The sequence below is a fragment of the Leptosomus discolor genome, chromosome 1, assembly GCF_034619465.1.
Source record: "Leptosomus discolor isolate bLepDis1 chromosome 1, bLepDis1.hap2, whole genome shotgun sequence".
In the NCBI taxonomy this organism is placed as follows: domain Eukaryota; kingdom Metazoa; phylum Chordata; class Aves; order Leptosomiformes; family Leptosomidae; genus Leptosomus; species Leptosomus discolor.
Window position 1 is genome coordinate 131,819,895 of NC_141391.1, and position 23,697 is coordinate 131,843,591.

At 39.1% G+C, this 23,697-nt stretch overlaps 1 protein-coding gene across 1 annotated transcript in view; it reads right to left on the reverse strand.

Moving 5' to 3' along the window:
- The window catches only part of MAN1A2 (mannosidase alpha class 1A member 2), a 146,446-nt gene that overhangs the window by 64,884 nt on the left and 57,865 nt on the right, over positions 1–23,697 (reverse strand). The window contains exons 4-5 of the mRNA XM_086478369.1: positions 10,218–10,336; positions 7,751–7,831 (exon numbers count right to left, since the gene is read on the reverse strand). Of these exons, the coding sequence (XP_086334495.1) occupies positions 7,751–7,831; positions 10,218–10,336 (200 nt within the window). The remainder of the gene's footprint in view (positions 1–7,750; positions 7,832–10,217; positions 10,337–23,697) is intronic.

Sequence of the window (23,697 nt, forward strand, 5' to 3'; positions counted from 1 at the left end):
TTGGGGAGATGCAGATAACCAATGACCAGTGGATGGGGCTCATTTCAGCTTGGCTAGGACTTGCTATGTAACAAATAACTATGTCTCATCACTCTAGAAAGACAGAAACCTTCTTGAAGCAAGGAATGAGTAAGAAGAGGTCCCACATCATGGAGAATACCTTGAAGACAGTGGCACTGCTTCTTCTGCTCTTTATTTCTTCTGCAAATGCTGACTCAGCAAATTGGACTCAGAGATACCACAGAGATGAGGAGATTACTGCTTCCTGGTCCCTTCTCACTGGGGATACTTCCTGAAGAGCAGGGATAGCCAACCTTGCTGGTTCCAGCCCCATCAGAAATTCACCTTCTCAGCCTTATGTTGTCTTCCTTTCCTCTTTGGCAAGGACAATGGTGATGGCAGGGGCCTTATCACTAGAATTGCCTCAGAGAGAAAGGGTGACCGCAACTTTGAAAGCTCCAGGGAATAAATGGTACTCAAGGATTATGAACCCTCAGGGGAGATGCCACAGTATCCAGAGACAGGAGGCATGCCTATGATTTGGAACACGGAAGAAATTACTATTCCTGTGGATTTGTTTGAAAATTTGGGCTTTACCTACCTATTCTTCAAGAAGCTGAACAGACATTTGGCATGTAATATGAGTATCACATTCATTCTAGCAGTGGGTATAGTCACTCCTAGAGGATATTGGGAAGGAGCCATAGAGGAGAAGCAACAGCAATTCAAATACAACTAAAAAACCAGAAGATTCTGAACACACAGCAATCAAGTGTGGTATCTTATTTATTTATGAAAATACAAGAATATTGTTCTTTATCTTGCTTATGCTTTACTGCTTCTATGCTCATTTAATGTGCTTAATTACAGGATTATTCTGCATATATGCACCACTTGGGCTCTACAGCTGTCTCTCCCCTTCCTTGAACAAACTCCCATTTGGAGAGCAGAAAGTTTGTTTATGGTACCTGCATAAAGACTTGGAAGTGAAAAAACTGCCCCAGCAGGGTTCAGCATCTTCACTGCTGTCTTTTGGATGGTCTTCCAAAATGACCAACAACGGGCCTGGATCCTGCAAGATCCTCCAGGAATCTCCATCTGCCTTTATGAGCTCAAAAAAGTCCACATAGCCAAAGTGAAGAACTGCAGCTTGTTTCTGCTGGAATTGTTGGTTTACGATGTCTTCCTTGTACTTACCACCACTTCATTAACCAGGTATGGGGACAGCATAATGGAAATTATAGTTCTCAGACCATTTGATTCAGCACACCACAAGAAAATCCCATTTCTGCTGAAGATTCCAGCGTGATACTCTACATCAAGTTCTGACAGACCTTTTACTGTCATAGGACTTGAGAGCATCGTAATTCCTGGTAGCCTACTCTCACAGATTTGACATTCAGGCACGCTCATCACAGATCTATTTTGTAACTTCTACTGCAGCTTATAGCTGCAGTCTGTTGGCAAGCTTTGTTGTTTCAGCATTAACACAGGAAAAAAATCAGCCAGCTCTTTAGCTCTTTTCTTCTTGGTGCCATTCATTCTTACTGCTTGCCTGGTAGCTGCTTTTTTGCACCAGGAGTTGAGAGCATTTTGGACAGACAGTGATTTTACAAAGCAGCCCTCTTGTCCTCCCTCAGAAACCAGTATCAGCTACCCTCATGCCCCAAAAGATCCAGATCCACAAATGTGACTGAAAGAAGTGGAAGAACACGTAACCAATCATATATCCAATAAAGACCAATTGGGATAATTTGTGTTGAAAAAAAGAATTTACCAATACCAACACAGACAGTGAAGAGAAAACCTCACATTACCCAGAGAAAAAGCAAGTACCAAACAACTGATCTTCAACAAAATCTTAAATCAGAACTGGATAGACACCATGGGAGATGAAAGAATTCCAGAGCCAAATCCTGAGAAACCAGCTATACAATATGGCTGATTTCCAGGTAACAGAGGAACCTCCCTGGAAAGAGACTTAAAAACTATGAACAGACAAGTCCAACCTAATGATAAAACTGTAACTTCCAATAGCATCCTGTTTTTGCGAAATGCAAGGCTTTATCTTGTTCTGATCTTTGTGTATATATGATACTCTTTCACTAAGCATTTCTGATGCTATTACATACAATACAATGATAACAAGATATTTTATTACTGTTGGATAAGAACTTAAAGATAACCATAAAGAACTCAAAACATTCTTATACAGTAAGTCTAGGGAAATAACTTGGAATAAACAAAGAACCTACTGTTCTAGGGAGAATGCTAAATAATGCCTTAATAGGCATCACTGAAAACTACAAAAAAAATGGATTCACAACTAAAGACAAAAATTGTATTTTTGCCAGCATGATGCATGAGAGAAAACAGATTTCAGTGCAGCCACAAAAAAAAAATGTTGCTTTTTTGTTGTTTTGGATTTGTTGGGGTTTTTTTAGAAGCTTTTTTTTTTCTTTTTTAATTCATGTAAGGCTGATGATCCTAAGATGCCATATTCAATGTTTACTCCAAAGTAGGCATATAGAACCTTTCATTTCTACTTATTTCTGTTATATTATCAACTATATCACAGGCCCCCCCACCCACCTAAGCACACTGAAAATCATGTCTAGTTTCTATAGAAGTTAAAGGATTGTTGCAGGATTACTGAGAAACAGCCTGGCTTAATTTAGATAAGTCATTATATATTTTACCACTGGTATGTTAATTCGGCCTGCTAACTTCATTTGACAAAGGGAAATGAGGAAGCATAGCGATTCCTGTGAACTCAGAAGGTGGAAAACTTTTAATTCACACAGCTTAACCGCAATCACCCTTCCTTTTTGATCAAAATGCAAAATGTAAAAGTTTTAATCCATTCGATCGGAGGGCTGGAACACCCCTCCTATGAGGAAAGGCTGAAAGAGTTGGGTTGTTCAGCCTACAAGAGAAGGCTCTGCAGAAACCTTATAGTTGTCTTTCAATATATAAAGGGAGCTTATAAGAAAGATAGAGAGACATTTTTTACCATGGCCGGTAGTGACAGGAGAAGGGGCAATGGTTTTAAATCCAGAAGAGGGTAGGTTTAGACTGGATATAAGGAAGGTATTTTTTACAATAAGGGTGGTGATACACTGGAACAAGCTGCCCAGCGAAGTTGCAGATGGCCTATCCTTGGAAGCGTTCAAAGGCAGGTCAGATGGGGCTTTTAGCAACATGATCTGCTGAAAGATGTCCCTGTCCATGCAGGGGGGTTGGATTAGACTATCTTTAAGGTCCCTTCCAACCCAACTCATTCTATATTCCACTGTTTTAGCATATATTCATTATATATTTCAATAATGTACTTCGGAGAAAAGCCACAGGCTCAAGGCTTCAAAAAAACCCCCAAGGATCTCAAAAGCAATGACAGATTGGGACCTCATTCCTACAAAGGAACCGAGACAAAAAGGGCATGCTCTTGGATAATATACACCTTAGATCTGACAACATACACCTAGCCAGAGACCAGATGGCCTGTTCACAATCAGCCAGAAAAAACTTACTGTGCAGAAGATTTAAACAAGGGCCTCCAAGACTGCAAACCTTCTACCCCTGCCAACAGAGAAACCTCACTGTTGTTTCAATTTAAGAAGACCAAAACAGAATGCACAGGCAGATTTTCCACTGTGTCAAGTTTCACAGGCATATCTTGATTTTCTTCTATTCAAAAGGCATTCTGACATCGAGAAACGGAGAAAGATGGTGATTTTCTCCAAATCAGTAGAACTGCCTGTTAGACAAACAATTTTGTCTCTCTACATTAACAGAAACGTACAGCGAGGCAAGACAACCAAGACATTCAGCCAGAGATATGAAAACACATCCTCCTCAAACTTTAGCTTTACACGCTCATCACCCAAGGAAGTGGAGCAGAAATTCTCACACATAAAAGGTTGAGCTGTTAAAAGATTCAAAGTTTCATGTTTCACAAAGAAAGGCTTGTAACAACACTGGACAGGACGAGCCTACAGCATTTTAAGTCAAGTTGTGAGTTGCTAAAAAGAGTAGCTTTTTTTGGTTGTAAGGGAGATACATTTCATTATTTCCCCATCCACTGCAGTAAGAGGGAACTCTTACTGAAAGGAGGAAAAGCAATACCCAAACTAATATGAAAGGTTTAAAATTTTACCATTAACGGTAACCAGCACCATTAAAACCATGATCACAGTCAATGCTCCTCTAAGTACTACCAGTAACACAACAGCTAAAATATGGCATGGAGACCACAGAGTCATGCCACTAGATGTGCTAAATATTTTTTAGAAACTAAACATGTTTCTAACAAAAGCATTAAACAGGACAATTTCATCTTAATAGCCAGTTATACTTAAACTATGATCAATATTTACCGTTATGACTCATATCAGATAAAATCCTATCAAGCACAATTACCCTCTCTATACAAAGGGCAAAAGCATATAGATAAACCATGCTGAATATCAAATTCTCCAAATGTGGCCACTTAAAAGTAACTGAACTTCCACAGCTAACGTCTTGGGCGCTTTCTCTTGTGGTTGTCATCACAGCATCTTTAATAGAACTAAATGATAGGAGTCAAGATGAAATAAGAACGGCTTTTATAACCATCACCAAACAGCAGTAACTCTTGTTGCAGACCTAAGCAGAATTTATAAATTAAAATGGGAAAACCGGAATTAATTCCAAGCAGCCTGTTCATTGTATTGGACCTATTTTTCAATACATCAAACAAGATACGCAAAAGTATAGAAATCTGTATAAAAACCTTCTAACCCAGTATTTAGCAACAGTCTCACAGAAGTAGAGGCTTGGATGAAAGGAGATGGGGACTGGAATATCAAAAAGGTGTGGGAAGGGAATATGAGCAAGTAAATGATAGCTTGATGAACAAAGGAATGATATCTACCAGTAGACAGAGACTCCCTTAGAGGCATAAGCCCACGTGCATGTTCACAACCTGATCAGGCAGAACATCCAAACAGCTGGGATCAGGCTTGCAGCATTCAAGAAGTGTCTCCTCACATGGCTGAATGTAGTAAAAAAAAGAAAACAAGCATGCCCCCATCCTGAGCTAAGGAATACCTTCCCTTCTTGGAAACAGAAGAGGGAAAACTAGACTGGAAGTCACTTCTCAAACAGATCTGTTTCCAAGCCCAAGGAGTTCTCAGAGGCGGGTGTGTCTCCCCTGGGCTCAATTACCAAAAAAGCATCAAGTCCCCTTGCTTGTCTTATCCAAACTGATAAACTGCAGAGAAACCATACAACTTGGCAAATTAAGTAGGTCTCTCAGATGCCAGAAGCAGTCCTGTCTGCCACACTATTTTGAAAGAAATGCAGTCTGAACACTTTTTTTAGTACTTATTCTTTTGGAAAATAAAGATAATATATATGAACACTTGACAGGAGTAATCTTCTACCACAAGTCATAAAGCATTTAAAGTCCATTGGAGAGACTGATGCCATAAAAATAATTTTAGAAACAAAAGAGGCAGCCCAGTGGCCAAAATTTAGGAAAGACAGCGGGTAAAAGCTTTCCAAGAAGGAAAAAAATAAATTGTGTTGATGAAAACTCTTTAAGTAAAGGAGCTTGTTTTGACTCTACCAAGTGGTTAGAAGCAACTGAAAGGAATACTCATCTTTACAAGTGCAGGCAGAACACGTGTTTTGGCAGTGTTTGGCTGCACCCATCTGCGTACTGGGGCAAAAAAAAAATCTTGTTAAGGATCTTGTGCACAGGTCTGGTATTCTCCTATACAAATAATCCAGCTACCAATCCGTGATCTTTGCTTTTTCTCTGAGGTTTTTCATATTCACGGTAGATGACTCCAAGGAGCCTGCTCCACTTTGAGTAAGTTATCCAGAGGCAGGATCAATGTTCCTAGCTGAAATGATGATGTGGGACTGCTCTACTCAATGCTTAAAGGCTTCATTGATCACATGGTACTTAATGTGATCTGAGCTGCAAGCAACAGAAACACAGGTTTCTGGAAAGGAAGCATCCTTCATCATGCTGCTGAGGTCACTTGCACTACAATAGGAACTATGTTGACTACTAAGGGTTCCAGCTTAGCTACTTCAGCTGCTCCTTGGCACAAGTTGAAAGGCACATGCAGCTCAGACTGCTCTCCTTGAAACTTCTTTGCTACAGAAATAAAAGCACGTGCATTTTTCCTTGCTTATGTCTGACAGCAAAAGAAAACTTCTGTTCCGAGGGGCTTCAAAAGAAAACTGGTAGGTTAATAATGCTACTGTAGGTGAAATTCAGAAGCTGCCTCAAGTTAATATTTGGGTTGCTCATGCAGTGATTTTTGTAAGGACAGAAGCGTAAACTAACAGGGCATGAATTTCACCACTGCTCTAACACAAGCAACAGCTGCTACAAAGGCTGTCTTCCTGAAGAGATGCCACAGCAATGAATTTAAAAGGCTGACTAACACTGGGGAACAAGATTTCTTCCTGAGGGTAAAATCCTTACTGAGCTGTGAGGAAACTCTGATGGAAGACCTAAGGCTGACAGATTCTGGAGGCAGAGAAAGGCTCACTGCCACAAATGCAAGGTCAGCTCTTCAGCTACTACAAAGCAAAGAGGGTCAAAACTAACCTATAACAGACCACATGAATCACTGAAGCAGAAAGGACTGCTTGCAGACAGGGGGCTTGGACAGTGTGGGCAGTGAAGAACGTGAAACAGTAGTACTGGATGTGAAATAAACTAGCAACTTCAAGATATACACTGGATTTCTGCTTTGCCACTAAGCAGTTCTTCCAAAGAGAAGACACGCCTACAGGAGAAAATTCACAGGTGGTCCCAGGATGAAGAGCCAAAAAATACGGGGTTTCTTGGTTATTTTTAGAGCGACGGGCTTAAAATCCATAAGAACTTATTGATACATACATGGTGCTCCCCTAAACAAAGGGGAAGATATATATGAACACCTCAAAGTGCATCAAAACTTAAGCCATGAAATATGGTTAGAAGCCTCATGTTTTACGTAGTGCACTACAGAAGGGCTATGAAAAATAAAGGATAAAACCAACCAAATCAAAGACATAGGCAATAGATCAAAAGACAGGTAGCAGACACGACATGAGAATCTATACAAAGGGTCAGGTTCCAGCATTGTTAAAGTACGTGAAGTAAGAGGTCACAGCAATGTTACTGATAGACCAAAGTAGTCCATGGTTGCAAGTCTTTGGGTACATGGCATCCTTTCAATCTAAGCATGTCTTGCATAAGCACTCAGAAGTACTAGTCTCTGATCTTTTTTAACAGAAGTTTCAAAACTGGGATGAAATTGGCTTGATATTTCTCAGTTTGTCACTGAGAAAATGGTAAGAAGATTGTGTAGTGCTTTTGTGAAGCAAATCTACCGCCTTGCGGGACAAGCAACAAAACTATTATTTCTACCTTCATCGAGTTACAGAATATCAAAACAAGTTATTGTGGGCATGAGAAGCTAGTGACTTGACATTTCAGGCTGATATTTACTTGAGTGGATATCTTTTGAAAACATCTTGATAAAAGAAGCATTTCAAAGCTCTAACGAAGGATCTTAAATGGGCTGAGACCTGCATAGAAACACACTTTAAAGATTCCATACTCTAAGAATTTGGTTACTTTAGACAACTTACTGCTGTAAAATCAGTTTACAAACTACTGAGAAAACAAAATTCTAGAAAATTCTTCATATGCAACATTTGATAGAATACATTAAATTTCAGACACACTTTCCAGTCTCCTTACCTCTTGTCCTGAAAGGTAGTATGCTGCTAGAAGACCACCAATGAAACGAATATTGACCTCAAAAACAGACACTTCGGAGTTCTAGAACAGAAAGAAAGAGTAAATGATTAACCAACTCCCTAATCAAAGAACAAGAAATCACCAAGGCAGAGGCAAGTACATACCCCAAACCAACCTGTAAGCAAGGGTTTGTACTGTTTCAGTATCTAGATCCATACTGAAGTTCCTGTGCACATCTTCACCACACCTAGTGATAACTCCAGTTACAGCTTCAACTGATTTTTAAAAATCAAATTAGTTTTTCTCTTGCTCTCTAATCATATTATCACTACAAAGTGCAATTAAAGTTGTTTGGGGATGGTGGGAAAGAAGGCAAGGACTGTACATTTCCATAATTCAGCAACTTTTCTCTCAAGTTTAAGCATAACACCAAGTCTTCTGGATTTATAGGATAAAGTAGAATAATAATTAGAGAATTCCTGTAATGTGCTTTCTTAACCTGAATTACCAATGTGCAATCTCAAACTCAGAGCTCCATTTTAACATAGTCTCTATCTAGGAATAGCCCCTATGTATGTAATGTTATGACAACAAGTACTGCAAGATCACTGTGAAAATCAAGAGAATAAGTCATTTTACTGCCTTCCTCCACATTAATATTTTCAGGCTAAATTCACCAGTATCTTTTGACCCATTTAATGCACTGAAAAAATAACTAGATAATTTCAACATCTTTCTGCCTCCCTCTGCACCCCATTCACTCCTTTGTCTGCATACACTCCCCCATCTGTCTCCTCCATAAGCTTCTCTTTGTTTAACCCATTAGACACTGAAATGTAGTTCTATTAAAAGATTGAGATAAGGGAAACTTTTCCTTTCATCCAGAAAAAGTCACTCCTGCACAAGCTGACCCACCAATTAGCACACAGTTGAAACGATAGTTATAGGTACGTCTTTCACACTATTTCTATGGCACCTGAGGTTGTCTCATGCATTTTGCTTGCATCCAAAATAAATGCATTTTGCACATACTACTTATTTCAGAAAGATTATATGAATACTTTAAAGATTTCCTTAAATAGCACTGATGATTAAATGTCTAAAGTTTGAAATACTCCCAAATATAGGTTTTTAATAAAAATGTCTTTTTATTCACATACAGGTAATATTAGAAAAATATCAATAATGCACCATATGATGCCACTTAATACCTATTAAAGCCACAAATCACACAGGCAATGGTAGAGCGTAGAGTGAAAGCAATGATTTCTATTTCCCAGTAAAAGAATTTAAGAAGAACAAATTTATGTACGTATTTATTTATAAACTTCAAACCATATAAGGAAATTACTCAAGTCTGATGTATATAGAAGACAACTCATTAACCTTCAGAAACTTTTTATTTTAATACATAGAAAGCCGAAATTGAACCCCAGTGGGTCATGTAAATTTCTTCCACCTAGATTAATTCCGCAAATTTATATTGAGATTGCCTCAGATCAGACAAAAGTTATGGAAGTAATTTAGTTCAGTCTCATAATGGTACCATTATGTCTACACTGTCTCTGATATATTTAGGGTCTTCAGTTTTAGACTGAATAATTATCTGTCACTAACTGAAAAAAGTAGAGTAGAATTTCTTTCATGTTTGCCAGACAGTCAATGTATAAAACAAAAGGAAAAACCCCAAACAAATAATTTCTGAAATATAGGATATAATATAAAAACAACAGTAAGCATCTGCTCAATTCTGATGGTATACCTACATTTCATTTTGTGCATTACTGAATAAAAAATTAGTTTTGGAACCACAAGCCAAGTCCAAGGATTGAAATAAAATTCCATCATAGCAACTGTGACAGTTCCAAAATTATTAATAAGAACTCTAAGCAATAAGGATAAAAGCCATTTCTTCCACTTAACACTTTCAAACTCTGCACACATGAAGAATGCCAGATGCTGTATGAACAACTGGGAAATTCTGGTGATAGATTCAGAACCTGTAGGCAAGCTAAGATCACTCAAGAAGCATTCCTCATGTTAAAACATCTCAAGGACATAGAAGAAGGGATTGTATTGTTAAGTAATTTATACACCATTGTTTGGGGGGAAATGGTGTTTCACACCTCTCATTTCCAACTACTATCAGCTAGTAAAGCCTCATCTTTCTGCCTTCATTTCTGAGGCCCTGTTGGTTCTCACTGATCACTTTCCCATTCTTCCATTATGCAATTATAATTTGTACTTTGAAAACACAATATATAGATGTATGTTTACTTAAAGCATGAAAGGGTTGGGGTGGTCTTTCCTTTTTAAAAGTTACAAACACAGAAAACTTCACTAAAGCTTACATCTGATACTTTGAATCATAAGGTTTTTTAAGTTCCAGTTGAAGGACCGCTTCAGTCTCCCTCAAGAGGAACACTGTGAAAAGGACTAGAGAAATATTAGGGCAAGCTCTACTCACCACACTGAAATCAAGATTTTTGTCAATCCACTCTTGTCCTTCTCTGAATTCATTGTGAAGCCCCATGATATAAAGAGTATCCAATGCATCTACTATGGTAGCACCCAATTGTGAGTTTCCTACACACAAAAAGAAGGATTTCTATTACAAGTGATTATTTCATTACTTTTCTTAACCATCACAAACATGAGAAAATAACCCAAATGGTAGCAAAGCAAAGTTACTACAAAGATGACGGCACAAAGATTAATCAAAATGAGTAAGGAATTAGGAGCTATATATGAGGATCATACTTCTCTTTCAAAGAATCAGTCCTCTGGCACAGTATGGCTTCTAAGGAGAAAAAAAATAAGACCAAAGAGAGAGAAAACAAAAACAAACCTTCTCATCTGCTGTTCTAACCTGAACACAGCAACTGTACCGTAACACAAAAAAGGACAGAAAGACATTCAGCTTCAAAAAGCTATTAGGAATTCTCGGACAGAAGTGTCAAAAAAAGCATATGCATGATAAGGGAATTGGTACTTGCAGTAATGCCTTGCATTTCCCAGCATTTATTACTGAAACATTCAAGGTTTTGCAATTATGGAAGCTACCCAGTCACTGAAAGCATGGACTTGATAAGCAGGGATGCCCTGACTTGACTGAAAAAGCCACAGTCCCAAGATAGTCACATCACTGCCTGCAGGGACCCACACTATGAGCTGCTAATGGATTCCTCAATTGTCACTATTTCAAGTGGAGCATCCAAAGCCAAATAAAAATCAATGGTGCTTTACCCTAAAATGCCATTCACTTGAAACAGCAGCAATTTAGAGTTGATTGACGAGTGACTCATCGGTTTGTACAAGGGAGACAACATGAGCAAGTGGTGAGCCATTGCCCATGTTAGCCTTGACCTCCTCAGACCATCCCAACCTAAGCTGTTGCCCTTAATTAGCAAAGGTCTTTGTTTCTACAGGAAAGCAAAAATTACCATGGGTTTATTTATTTTCATGGAGTGCATAAAGTTTCCTATACACTAAGAAAATAGCCAGATTTCACTGTTCATACCAGTATTCGCCAAAACAGTACAATAACTATATGATTAGCAATTCAATGACAGTAGTCTCCTAACAAGTTAAGGCAATTTTTTTTTAACTTGTTTTTCATCCCTAATGGAATCTCTACAGCACAGTGTTCCTGCTTGGTTGCTTTTATTAATTCATTTCCAATTTTTACATATTTACAGATTTTTTTTTTCCCCCTCAAGCATAACAAAAACTAAATGAAGCATCACCCCCATTGTATTTCTTTTACACACCTAAATGGCTGATACTTACATGCAAGCTTAACTCCTTTTTCAGGGATTTCATTCCCCAAATAATAAAAATTAAACACAACCGTCTCTATGACAAAGTAATCAACAACTAATTTCTTCAAAAACAGCCGTGCATCTGTTTTGTTTAATTTAAGCTAGATATGGAAAGCATAAAGTCGGTGGCATTAAGAATATTCAAGTACAGATCAGAACACACTACTTTTTGCAAGATCAATTAAAAGACATATCCTTTAACAAATTGGTCACCTATATCTATAACTCTCAGAAAGCTAATTCACCATGATGCATAAGTACTGTAAGGTTTAATGCCTTCAGGCAAATGACAAATTCCATTGCTTGTACTAAAGTGGAGGTTGCTTTAAGCAGAGCTACAGCATGCACTTAACTTCACACCTTTTCATAAGCATAATATGACTGTTATCTAATTCATCACTTCAAAAATACGCAAATCAGACCATGACACAAGAACTAACTTCAGCATTAGTTGACAAGGTATTTTTGACAAAGTTGGAATGTGTTATACTGCTATGGCACTCAAAATAATTTCCTTTATTTAAACCACATTGATAAAATTTTCAAATACACAAGGTGTTTGAACAAATAGGGATACATAGTCTTGGGAAATCCTGAAAGCTCCTCTTCTAATAGTTTCAAAAAATAAAAACCTTCTAACTTCAACACAATGACAACCACATCAGTAAGCTCTCATATTGTACAACTGGCACAGGGTGAGTAGAATACATTGCATGGGGATGGACTGGTTTGTGTCACTGTGCCCCACAATCCCAGGAAAAAAGTTCAGACACCACTGTACAACCATACACAGTTTTCTAGATGTCAGAAGTACATTCAAGTGTCCACGAGGGTGGACAGCAATATGTTAGGCACAAGAACATCTACTTTCCAGCCCTCCAGAAAATACCTTAAAAAATACAAATTTCAATAACCTTTTTCATGGAGTTCTCTGCACAGAAGCATGAAAGTAGGGCCATGGAAATGCAGATGTCCATGATTATTTTTGCCATCTGACAGATCCAACAGATGCATCCAGATGAAGTCTGACAGCAGAAAGACCAGAACTGCTGGAACAGATCTTGCTCCAGAACTGAACAAAAGTGTCCACGGCTTCCTAAGGCAACCATAGTGATTGAACAATACAACTTCACCAAACACAGACAAGAAATGTGCTTTCATTCTCACAGCATTAAAAGTGCACCCTCAACCCCACATATAGAAATCTTACCTAAACCAGTAGTCCCCAATAGGGATTGACTAACAACCTGTTTCGAACAAGATCCTCCAGTGTTATTTGCAGCCACAAAAATAAATGCAGCCCAATAGAGCAAACCAGACTTGCTCAGCAATTGACCCCTGAGAGTCAATTAAAGGCATAGGTTCATCCTCAAAGCTGTTGTCCAGGCCACACGCCAATAGTTTGTCCAAGCTCTCCCTCCTGCTGCCTTTTTGTCCCTTTCTCTGATCTTTTATGTCTATCTTTCCTAGACCCATAAACATCCAACAAAACATTACTGAACAAAGCCCCTTCTGCTCAGACATGACTCTTCCCTGAGCAGTGATGGGCACCTGTTTCTGAGATGCAGATCAGTATGGTTATAGTTTCTAGATTCCATAAGAGAGCTCAACTTCTTCTTACCATGGTCTCCTAAAGATAGCATTTATACCCCAATACATATGCTAACTGCACATCAGCACTTCTTCCTTGGGGAAGACTCAGACAAACACACTTCCAAAAGGACAAGAGATGGCAAGGCAAGATTTTGCAACAGATTATCGACCCAGTCGTCTTTCTTTAGTGTCAATCAGGCAGCACAAAGCAAGCTAATTCCCTCCTCCTGGGCACTGAGGGGGAAGAGTGCAAAATGCAGAGTTCATACCCAGAAGTCTCGTGCCTACAAGAACGGAGGGTAGAGCTGGGCATAAAGCACCACAGAGGACAATGCTCAACACCTCGGCTGCCCCACGTTGTAAGACAGGTACAACTTAAAACCGCTTGTGCACTACACTAGGTTGGGTTAGAAAGTAAAATTAGTTGATCTCAGCTTTTTTCTTGGAGGACTATGTGGAGAGGATATCATTCTTAATTTGTTCCTGAGTAACAGCTTCTGCTGAATTCTTCTGTATCTGCTGAGGTCCACAACCTAACCAGAACAGGCAGTGACCTTGTCATAGCAGTCTTCCTCCATCTTAAAATGTACTGCACTACCAGCAAAGCATCAGCTGAAATCCAAAGCAGGAAGAAACAGCAAGTGTTAAAAGACCACTGGCCTGCATTAGCATCAACACATGGTGCTATAGGGAAAATAGACTACAATGGATAGGCAGCTGTACTTCCCCCTCTTGATGTTGATACAAATCATTCAGACTGAAGACACAAAAAGAAATCATTTTTCATTCATAATAGAGTACGGTCTTTTTTTCTTCCCTTTCATAACCATTCTATGATTCATAAATTTTGCCTTAAAGGAGAAGTGGATAGTCTTCCTGGACTTAAACTGCGGAAGGTGTCATTTGAAACATAATAAAGTAACTCTAAACAATGGGATAATAGTTTAGAGGGGTATACACTGCTTGCTACCACCTCAGCCAGTCTGATCTATTATTGCTCCAGATACAGACAGCAGATGTCTCATTGTGGTGAAAAAGGCTATAAAACAATTAAATTATAATAGAACATAACACTTCTCCTAGCTGAAGGCACTCCTCCCAGGGTCTGCCTCTGTTCAATACAAAGGCTTAGTTGGTCATGTTGCATAAGATAACTGATTCCAAAAGGGCTCCGTTTTACAAATGTCAGATTAGGAAGTTTCCTCTCCATATAATTATAGTTCTAGTTGATTGAGCTCCAAATTTAATGAAGTTTGCCTAATGAACGCAATGCTCATTCTTCTAAATAAAACAGAACATCCATCATGAGCTAATGGAAAGAATTTAGCAGTGAAAGAGCTGAAATATTAACAAAATCATGCACAGTCTCATTAAGCAAGAGTATTATTCCAAAGAAGCACAAAATAGTAAGTCAGATTTATATTTTGGTAGACTTCAGTTTCCTGAGATTAGACAAATAATTCCCTCACTTGATAGCACATAAATCTACAGTCTGAAATATCTAGCAAATCATATGACTAAGTGTAGACAGCAGGGCCATTAAAAGAAAAATGGCCTTCCTATCTACAATTCTTTCAGTATGCTGAAGCACTAGATGAATAACTGGTTTATTTACACCATTTTAAAGTCTCCCAAGAGACTATCAAAGAACGGGGAGACAGATCGTTGTCATGTGTTCCATGACAAAAGGAATACAAAGAAAGTAAATAGCCCAGTTTCATTATATCATAAGTATAGATATTTAGAAAGTCTGATACCAGCTACAGGGTTGCTTAGTGTATTTATTATGTGGAAGCAGAAGAGACTATGAGCAGTGATGTGCTAGAGAAAATATGTGAACTCAGAGATCAAATACAATCAGAGAAGACTACGAAAATCTGAGACACAGATATATTGTGTAAATAAAAAACAAGATGACAAATTAAAACTCTATGCCAGCAAACTGAACTCATACACTCCTGAGTTGAACAGTAATTATCAAATAGGTGCTTCACAGAAACTTTGATTATTTGACACGACACATACCTAGCCCTTTCTTCAACAAGTATACACCACACAGAAGTCTCATTATTTATTCTGAAAAACACTTCCATGGAAGCTTTCATTAGCTCGAGTTAAGCGCTGAGCAGGTGTACTGGGCCTGGCTGGGATGGAGTTCATTTTCTTCACAGCAGCCTGCATGGTGCTGTGTTTTGGATTTGTGACTAAAATCAGTGTTAACACACCAGAGTCTTGGCTACTGCTGAGCAGTGCTTGCGCAGCATCAAGGCTTTCTCTTTTTATTTCCCCTCTGCCCCCCTGAGTGAATAAGCCAAGGGTGGGCAAGAGGCTGGGAGGGGACACAGCCATGACAGCTGACCCCAAGTGACCAAAAGGATTCTCTGTTATCATGTAACACCATGCTCAGTGATACCAGCTGACTGGGGGGGGGGGGGGGGGGGAGGTAGGAGGTAGTCATTGGCAAGTAGCCATTCCTCAGGGACCTGCTGGACTTCAGTTTGCTTGTGGGAGGTGGCAAGTGATTGCCTTTGCATCACTTCGCCCCTTCCCTTCACTTATTAAACTACCTTTATCTCAACCCATGGGTTTTCTGGCTTTTGCCCTTCCTATTCTCTCCCCTGCCTTCCTGGGGAGAGAATTTTCTTTCTTTCACCCTCTGTCCTCCGAGCTCTAACATTCTTGTGTTACAAGCGTGTGTCTTAAAACCCACTCGGCATCTACCCAGAGACCACTTAGAGGGGTAACAAACCTGAAGGAAATGCAGATCAAATCAGTCTCATTATTGAAATGCATGCTAGGTCAGAGCAGGGCTGGTACAAAGTCAAGGAAACCAGCCTTAGTTTCCACTAAGTGGAAAAATTACCATGAGGCCACTGCCCCCAAGGAAAGTCATATACAATAGGCCTGACAGGTGCATGTAACCATTCTTACCCTTCTACTTATGCAGTGACTGAAAAGGACATATTCTATTATTAAGCAGAAAAAAATAGCAGATGAAAGATCCAACAGTAGGATGCTCATCAGTTCGTCTACAATCGAAGCAGGGTTTTAGTATTTCCTAAACCAGTGACAAAAATCACACAGGAATCTAATAGAGACTCTTATTCTTGTTTACAAGGACAGTCTGTGGATACCACCACCAGCTATGTTTTGAAGAAAGTTATGGGAATGGGCAAGATTGCTTGAGGAAAAACAAGCAGTTGGATATAGTAAAAGCATTTGGGCTGTTATTGATGACAACTGCCTCCATATCATACAAATAGCAAGTATCTCTGTGTCAAGAACAACTTCTCTCCATAAGCATTAGAAAGCTGAAATCTGTACTTAGTTATGTGTAGAGACTAGAGATCTGGATGTAACGAAATTGCTTTCACTCTCAAAACAGCATAGCCAATGGGATGATCATACTGACGGACAGAACCGTAAGATACAAACTAACCCCATGTTCCAGACATAGCACTGGTCTCCGCCATTTATTCAGTGCTTTTTTTGTCAGGGCCCCGGAGAGACATAATTTACTGGAAGCAGAACCTAGTCCTGCTGATGCAGAACACCTTTGATTACTGGTGTGTTTAATTGGGACTGGGGGAAGGATCAATTTGCAAAAGGAATCTAAGAGAACCCAAGTCTTGAGGGATAATTTAACTTAATTCCCAAGTTAAATTTCCACTCTGGCAGGAGACCTGAACTTCAGAGCAGTTCAGCACTACTGCCACAGCAAGCCCACAATTGGGGTGTGCCCAAGCATAGAGCAGATCCTCCCTATGCCATCACAGCAATTCAAGAAAGAAAAAGAAGAAATGTAAACCGTCCTCAAGGAAGTATACCCTGGCACACTTTGAACCTAAAAGATTAGTTATTTTTCACATAGGCAGGTGTTTTAATCCCTAGCAACAGAGGAAAAACGCCTCCTTCATAAACTCAGCCTGACATTAAATACAGAGTTACCACAATCTTAAAAAAATATTCTTGTAACTGATACTCCTGCCTGCCCAGCTTCAGAACGGCTGAAAAATGCAGACTGGGCAAGACTGTATTCATCTAGGGAAAGTATAGCAATTTCTACTCAAAAAGATTCAAAGAATTCAGGTTTTCAGACTGTAGCAACAAGATTTCTTAATGTGATAGACAATTACAAACACGGCAGAAAAATATGCAACATTAAAATTAAAAGCAAACAATTATCAACAGAGTTTTCTGTATCTCTAATGAGGCTTTGGCAATAAAGCTGCCACTGCTGAAGCATACAACTTGTAAAATATCTTAATGACTCACAAGGAACAAGATAATGTTTAAGAAAACTAATTAAACTTTTGAACAACAGACCTTAATTCCACCATGAAAAGAAGTGCCTCAAAATTAGTCAATGAAACCATACATTTCATACAAAATTGCAATATATGATTTCAGCTGAGCCATAACATGTAATGAATAAGCCTTTAAGTATCCATGAAGAAACCAATTGCCTTTAACATTTTAGACTAATTAAAGCAGAACAAAAAACTATGCATGTTGATTGCTTAGTTATGTTAAATTGCTGATAATAGACAATATGAAATGGAGTTCCTAATCTTTTGTACCAGACAGTATTTTACCATGTAAGTTACATTACATAAACAACTGTAACGTTTTCCTTAATTTTATAAATGAGGAAGTAATGAGATTGAAGCAGAAGTGTACGCTAGTCTTTGAATCGATTAAAACACAGATCTGCAGGTAGATGTTATTAATGAACAAACTGCTGCTTAAATAGCTATGTCCTTAAGTCCAAAATTTAAAAACTTTGTCTGAAAATTTATACTACAGTAAACCTTCCTCTGCTCCGCTTTTCACTTGATTGCTTCACTTTGCTCTCCAACTAAATCCTACGCAGCCCTTCAGCTTATGTCAAAATTCATGAGTTGAATACAGTCCCTCTAGCATAAAGCCTGAATGTCCTCAAAACTGAATTTGAAAATGGCTTAATGTATTACTACCAGACTGTTTCAATTTTCTATGTTTCTTTCTGATTGTCTCCTTCATATTTTGCTACTTTGTTTTTAAGCACAAACACAGAACTGAATTACTGTAGAGAAGAGGAAGACTGTGCACAGACCATAACTAAGCTTAATGCTGGAATTACAATCCGAGTTAGCGGAAGGTTAAGACCTGGTGATAACTGAAAGGCTGCAATGTCAAGAGAGAAAGATTAGGATGAAACTTCAGAGTAGGAAAGGAACAAGGGAGAGGAGATGTCATTAAATTGAGTGCAGAGGAGTGCACAGAAGTGTATCAGAAGGGAGGCAAGAATAATAGGCAAGAAGTGAATGGTGATGGCAATCAACTACACATGAAGTGGTCAATCAAAACTAACTAAAAATACAGATCTGGAGCAACTCCACTTGGAGAAATCTGGAAGTAGAAGACTGAAAGGAAGAGTACCTGTGAACGACAGCTCAGAAGTACGCAGAGCCTAAATACAGGCAGCAGTCAGTTAAACCCAGCAGCAAGCAAAGCAAGATTAAGATTAATATTTGACAGTAAATAAGACAACAAGATGTTATCTGGACTCAAGTATAGTTGTGTGACCTGAGTGCAGAAATCTTATGTATGAAGCAAGCTAAGTACTGATCTTCCAAGACAGTAAAGACACAATTGCTTACAGATAATTGTAATCCAAACTGCTTTGTCAGCTAGGCAGTAGGAAAAGAAATCACAAAAACCCCACACCTCTAACAGCCATTATGTCAGACTTCTCCATGTTTAGATAAAAGCTTCGGCCACTTCCACAGACTTGGGTCCAAACCACGTTCTACATTTTCTTTAAGACAGCTGAAGAGGAGCTGGTTTCAGTGTTGTAGCCATGAAACGTCATCAGAACGATGTGAAACTTGAGTGAACAATATTAAGTGTATTAAGCACAAGCACAGTGCTGTACTCACACAGTCAAACTGTTTCTGAACTGCAGTTGCCTCGTACATCTGCTGACTTCAGATGACAGCAGAGCATAGTTGCATCTGCCTCCCACTTCGTACACGTGTCCATATAGTTGTCCTTACCACATTCAGTTTTAGAGCTCAGAATGCTAATTCTTATTTGTCATGCCTGTTTACTTAATATTTTAACACAGTCCAAAATAGATTGCACAGCCTTAATTTCATTTCCTGATTACACCCTCTGTTCCTTATTCCAAATGACAGGAAACAATTTTAAATTCAGGAATACCATTCCCAAAACCTAAATAATTCTCAAATCAAAAAAAACACATAATTGCAAAGATTCCTAACAGGAAACAAATATTTTTTTTTCCCCTCAGAGCAAACTATCTGGTATATAAGAGAAAAACAGGAGAGGATCCTATCAGAGAGAACAAGAATTCTCAATTTGAGCCTGAGCCCTGAAGTCTAATATGACTTCATTTCTTCATTATCATTCTATGTAGATGCTTACCTTACTATTCTATAATGCAGGTTACAGAAATGAGGTGTGGTCATCTAATTCCACTTTGCATCTGTGCATCTCATTATCTTTTTTTTTTTTTTTAAGGCAGAATTTTCAGTCTTCGGAATAATGTCATAGGATTTAACATCATCAGTTCAGAAACATGTAAAACAGCCACTGAGAACAACTGACCTTAATGTGTTGTACATGAGCTAATACAAACTAGGAGAATTCAGTGGGAATACTGTATTACTAAAAAGGACAGAAGACAACAGCTGTTCATGGCGAATTTTTCTGATATGCATAGGCACACTTGTGACAGTTTGATGAAATAGTAATTACATTCAAAAAAATATTCTTAGCTAGCCACATTTGTCTTTATCTATGGCACCTATACTGTAAAACTCTAAGAGGGAATGCACAGTCAGATTCCATCCTGCCTGCACACATTTGCAAGTTTTAAAGAACAACCATATTCTGAATAAACATGACATCTATTTCAGTAAAGCAAAACAGTGTTTACAAAACACTATTTGCCCAATTAGCGGCATCAGAGGACAGCTTTAAATTAGACGAACTGAGGAAAAGTCAGAAATTCTGTAAAGGGAAGTCTTATCTTCGCATCAATGTTAAGTCTTTATAAGAAGTGAACTCGCATATGGCCAGAGAATATATACAGAAGGTATGCGAGAACATACCTTAACAAAGGCTCTTAAGAAAACTAACCTGTGCAGGATAAAAGAAAATTGTTCTCATACAGATGAATAATTGTTTAAAAGGTAAGAAGTGGGATAAGTGTAAACAGCCAATTATCATTGTAAGGGGAAATCACCACTGGGATCTTACAGAGATGAATGCGTGGGCACACACTTATTTACAAAATCATTCAGAAACATTTATAAATCATCATATTTATAAATAATTTGGAACTAACGTATACAGTGAATAAGGATTTTGAGAAGAAATGCTACGGCAGAAAAGCTACCCTATAGTAAGTATCTAGACTCCATAAGAAGCCTAAAAGATGCGAAGTACAATTATTAGTAACAGTGAACAAAAAAAAAAAAACCCACACACCACAGAACTAAGTTTTTGTTTCAAAGAAAAAAAGAACTTGAAAAAATACAAAGAAAGGAGATAACAATGTATAGGGTATGAAAAAACACATGTATGAAGTGACTTAACAGACCAAAACTCTCCACATTAGACAAGCACACAACTGAGGGCATATGCAGTTCTACAAACTCATGAACAGCAAGGAAGAGATGAATAATGGGTTCTTTCATTCCAATACCAAAACTAGTCTCCTAGGACAGTGAGCTGACTTCAAAACTAAAGTTTTCTACACAATATGGAATCAATCTGTGGAACCACTTGTAACAGGATACAGTGAGTGCTCTTACATTTGCACAGACTCAAAAGCAGATTGGACAAAATCACAGAAAAATAAACTAAAAGTGCCTAAATAAAGCTTGCTGCCTCTGACCACGGAAGCACTAACACCACACAAACTTTTGTAAGCCTGAAGAGTACTCTGAGAAATGCTCACTTATTACTGGGGCTTTTCCTGCTCTTACATTTCTTCCCACAGTACTTGCCATGAGCAATTTCTGGAGGAAGAGTAATGATCACGTTTGATTTTTCCTTCGACCTGAAGGAAGTTTTCTTGTGTTATCAGAACACTGTTCTAATTCCGAATTCGGCCAGCAACTCTTGTGAGTTATGTTCTTTCTTAAAATTTTATCTTTCCAAAATTTGTGTTACTGGCCAAAAAACCAACCACATTCAATGTACATATAATATTCAACATTGTCTCAAGTGTGGTCACTCATTACTGATTTTTTCATAAAATAACAAGAAGTCAAGAACATATTTGTTTACATATATACCTCATTCCTTTTTTGTTTTCAGTTATCCTCCACACAGATTCAGAGGCTGAAAACATGCACAGAAAAAAAGATGTTGAGAAGAAGCTGTTTCTCCTGCCTGTCTCTTCATCAGGATTTTATAATGAGAAGACAACAGAAGGTTTTTTGCCATCTTTTCAAAATGTCATCCCTCAGTCTTAGGGGTATATCACCTAGTTTCTTCCCAGTAAAAGTGTCTCCATAATGTTTATAAATTTGCAGGTTATTTGGCAGCTGAAAAACCTCACCAAACAAAACCAAGAGGCCTACAAAACCTGACACCCTTCACACTCAGTTATGCAAACTTCAAAAGTAAATGGCAACTAACCAGATGACAGCAGATGACAGTGTCACAGAATCACAGAATCACAGAATGTTAGGGGTTGGAAGGGACTTTGAAAGATCATCTAACCCAACCCCCCTGCCAGAGCAGGGCCACCTAGAGCAGATCACACAGGAACGCGTCCAGGCGGGTTTTGAATGTCTCCAGAGAAGGAGACTCCACAACCTCTCTGGGCAGCCTGTTCCAGTGCTCTGTCACCCTCACAGGGAACAAGTTTTTCCTTGTGTTAATGTGGAACCTCCTGTGCTCCAGCTTGCACCCGTTGCCCCTTGTCCTGTCATTAGCCATCACCGAGAAGAGACCGGCTCCATCCTCCTGACACTCGCCCTTTATGTATTTATAAACATCACCAAATAAAGCTGCTCTTTATTGAGGGATGATGAGGTCACCCCTCAGTCTCCCCTTCCCCAAGCTAAAGAGACCCAGCTCCCTCAGCCTTTCATCAGAAGGGAGATGTTCCACCCCCTTAATCAACTCTGAGGCTCTGCACTGGACTCCTCCAAGCAGCTCCCTGTCCTTCTTGAACTGAGGGGCCCAGAACTGAACACACTATTCCAGAGGCGATCTCACCAGGGCAGAGTAGAGGGGGAGGAGAACCTCTCTCGACCTACTGACCACAGCCCTTCTAACACACCCCAGGATGCCATTGGCCTTCTTGGCCACGAAGGCACACTGCTGGCTCATGGCCATCCTGCTGCCCACCAGGACCCCCAGGTCCCTTTCCACTACGCTATTCTCTAACAGCTCAGTCCCCAATCTAGACTGGTACATGGGATTGTTCTTTCCCAGAGTCAGAGCAGTTCAGGCAGCCCAATAACTGTAATGATGACAGATGACAAAAACATCTAATAAACTAATTAATATTTCTCAGGGTAATTAAAAAAACATCTGCTAAATTTTCTTGTAGTGCTTATAAGAAATATTCCAGCTCTTGTTTTCTAGAGCACAAACTGGACAAAGAAATCAACGTTACTCTCCTAAGCGATACTGTTCTTGCCAAAGGTATTGGAAAATCAGACTCCTTTGCCTGACTCAGCTCCTTCTCACAACAGCCTCACGCCCTTGCAGTCTGTCAAATGCATTTTCTCCTCGGGGCTTGGGAGTATCACTGCTCCTGCTCTCTGGCACGGCAGAGAAATGCACTGTCAGATCCCCATTGCTTAGCAACACAAAGATCTGCAGCAAGAGCTTCCCACGCTGTGGCAGTGGGTAGTTGGCAGCTGGCTCAGCAACTTTTTCCCAGGTCGTGGAGGTTTATCAGCAGCGCTGGTAGCAAAAGGCTGAGACGGGCTGCACAGCAAGCCAGGCAACAGGACACACTCAACAAGGTGGAAGTAATCAAATAGTCCACTGGCAAGTTAGGAAAAAAAAAAAAAAATCAGCTCACTAGCTGCCCCAACTGAATCCTTGGGTTATTGCCTTGGACACAGCTTGCTTGTTAACTAACATAAACCCCAAAATTTAATTTTTCCGTATGTATGAAGCAGTAACACATTATATTGATGACACTGAACACGCTAGGCAAAAATCCCTCATAGGGAGAAGAGCTTTATTTGGTCATGTGTTAGGGAAGAGATATGACACTGCATTGCAGCCTTGTGGCTCTACTAGGTAATACAAATGCAACCACAATGTGAATTCATTGACAATTTTCTCTTCCTCCCAGAAGACATTATCCCAAGACAGAGCTGGCAGACATCTCTGACTAAATTGACCGTTTGCATGGCATGTAAGATAGCACAATAGGCATGAAAGCACTATAGAGGTGAGAGACAGTTCTAGTGTGACAAAATACTAAATAATTTCATTTAATCTTTGCACATGAAAATAAGCATGTCTGTATTGAAGCATCTACAACTTGAA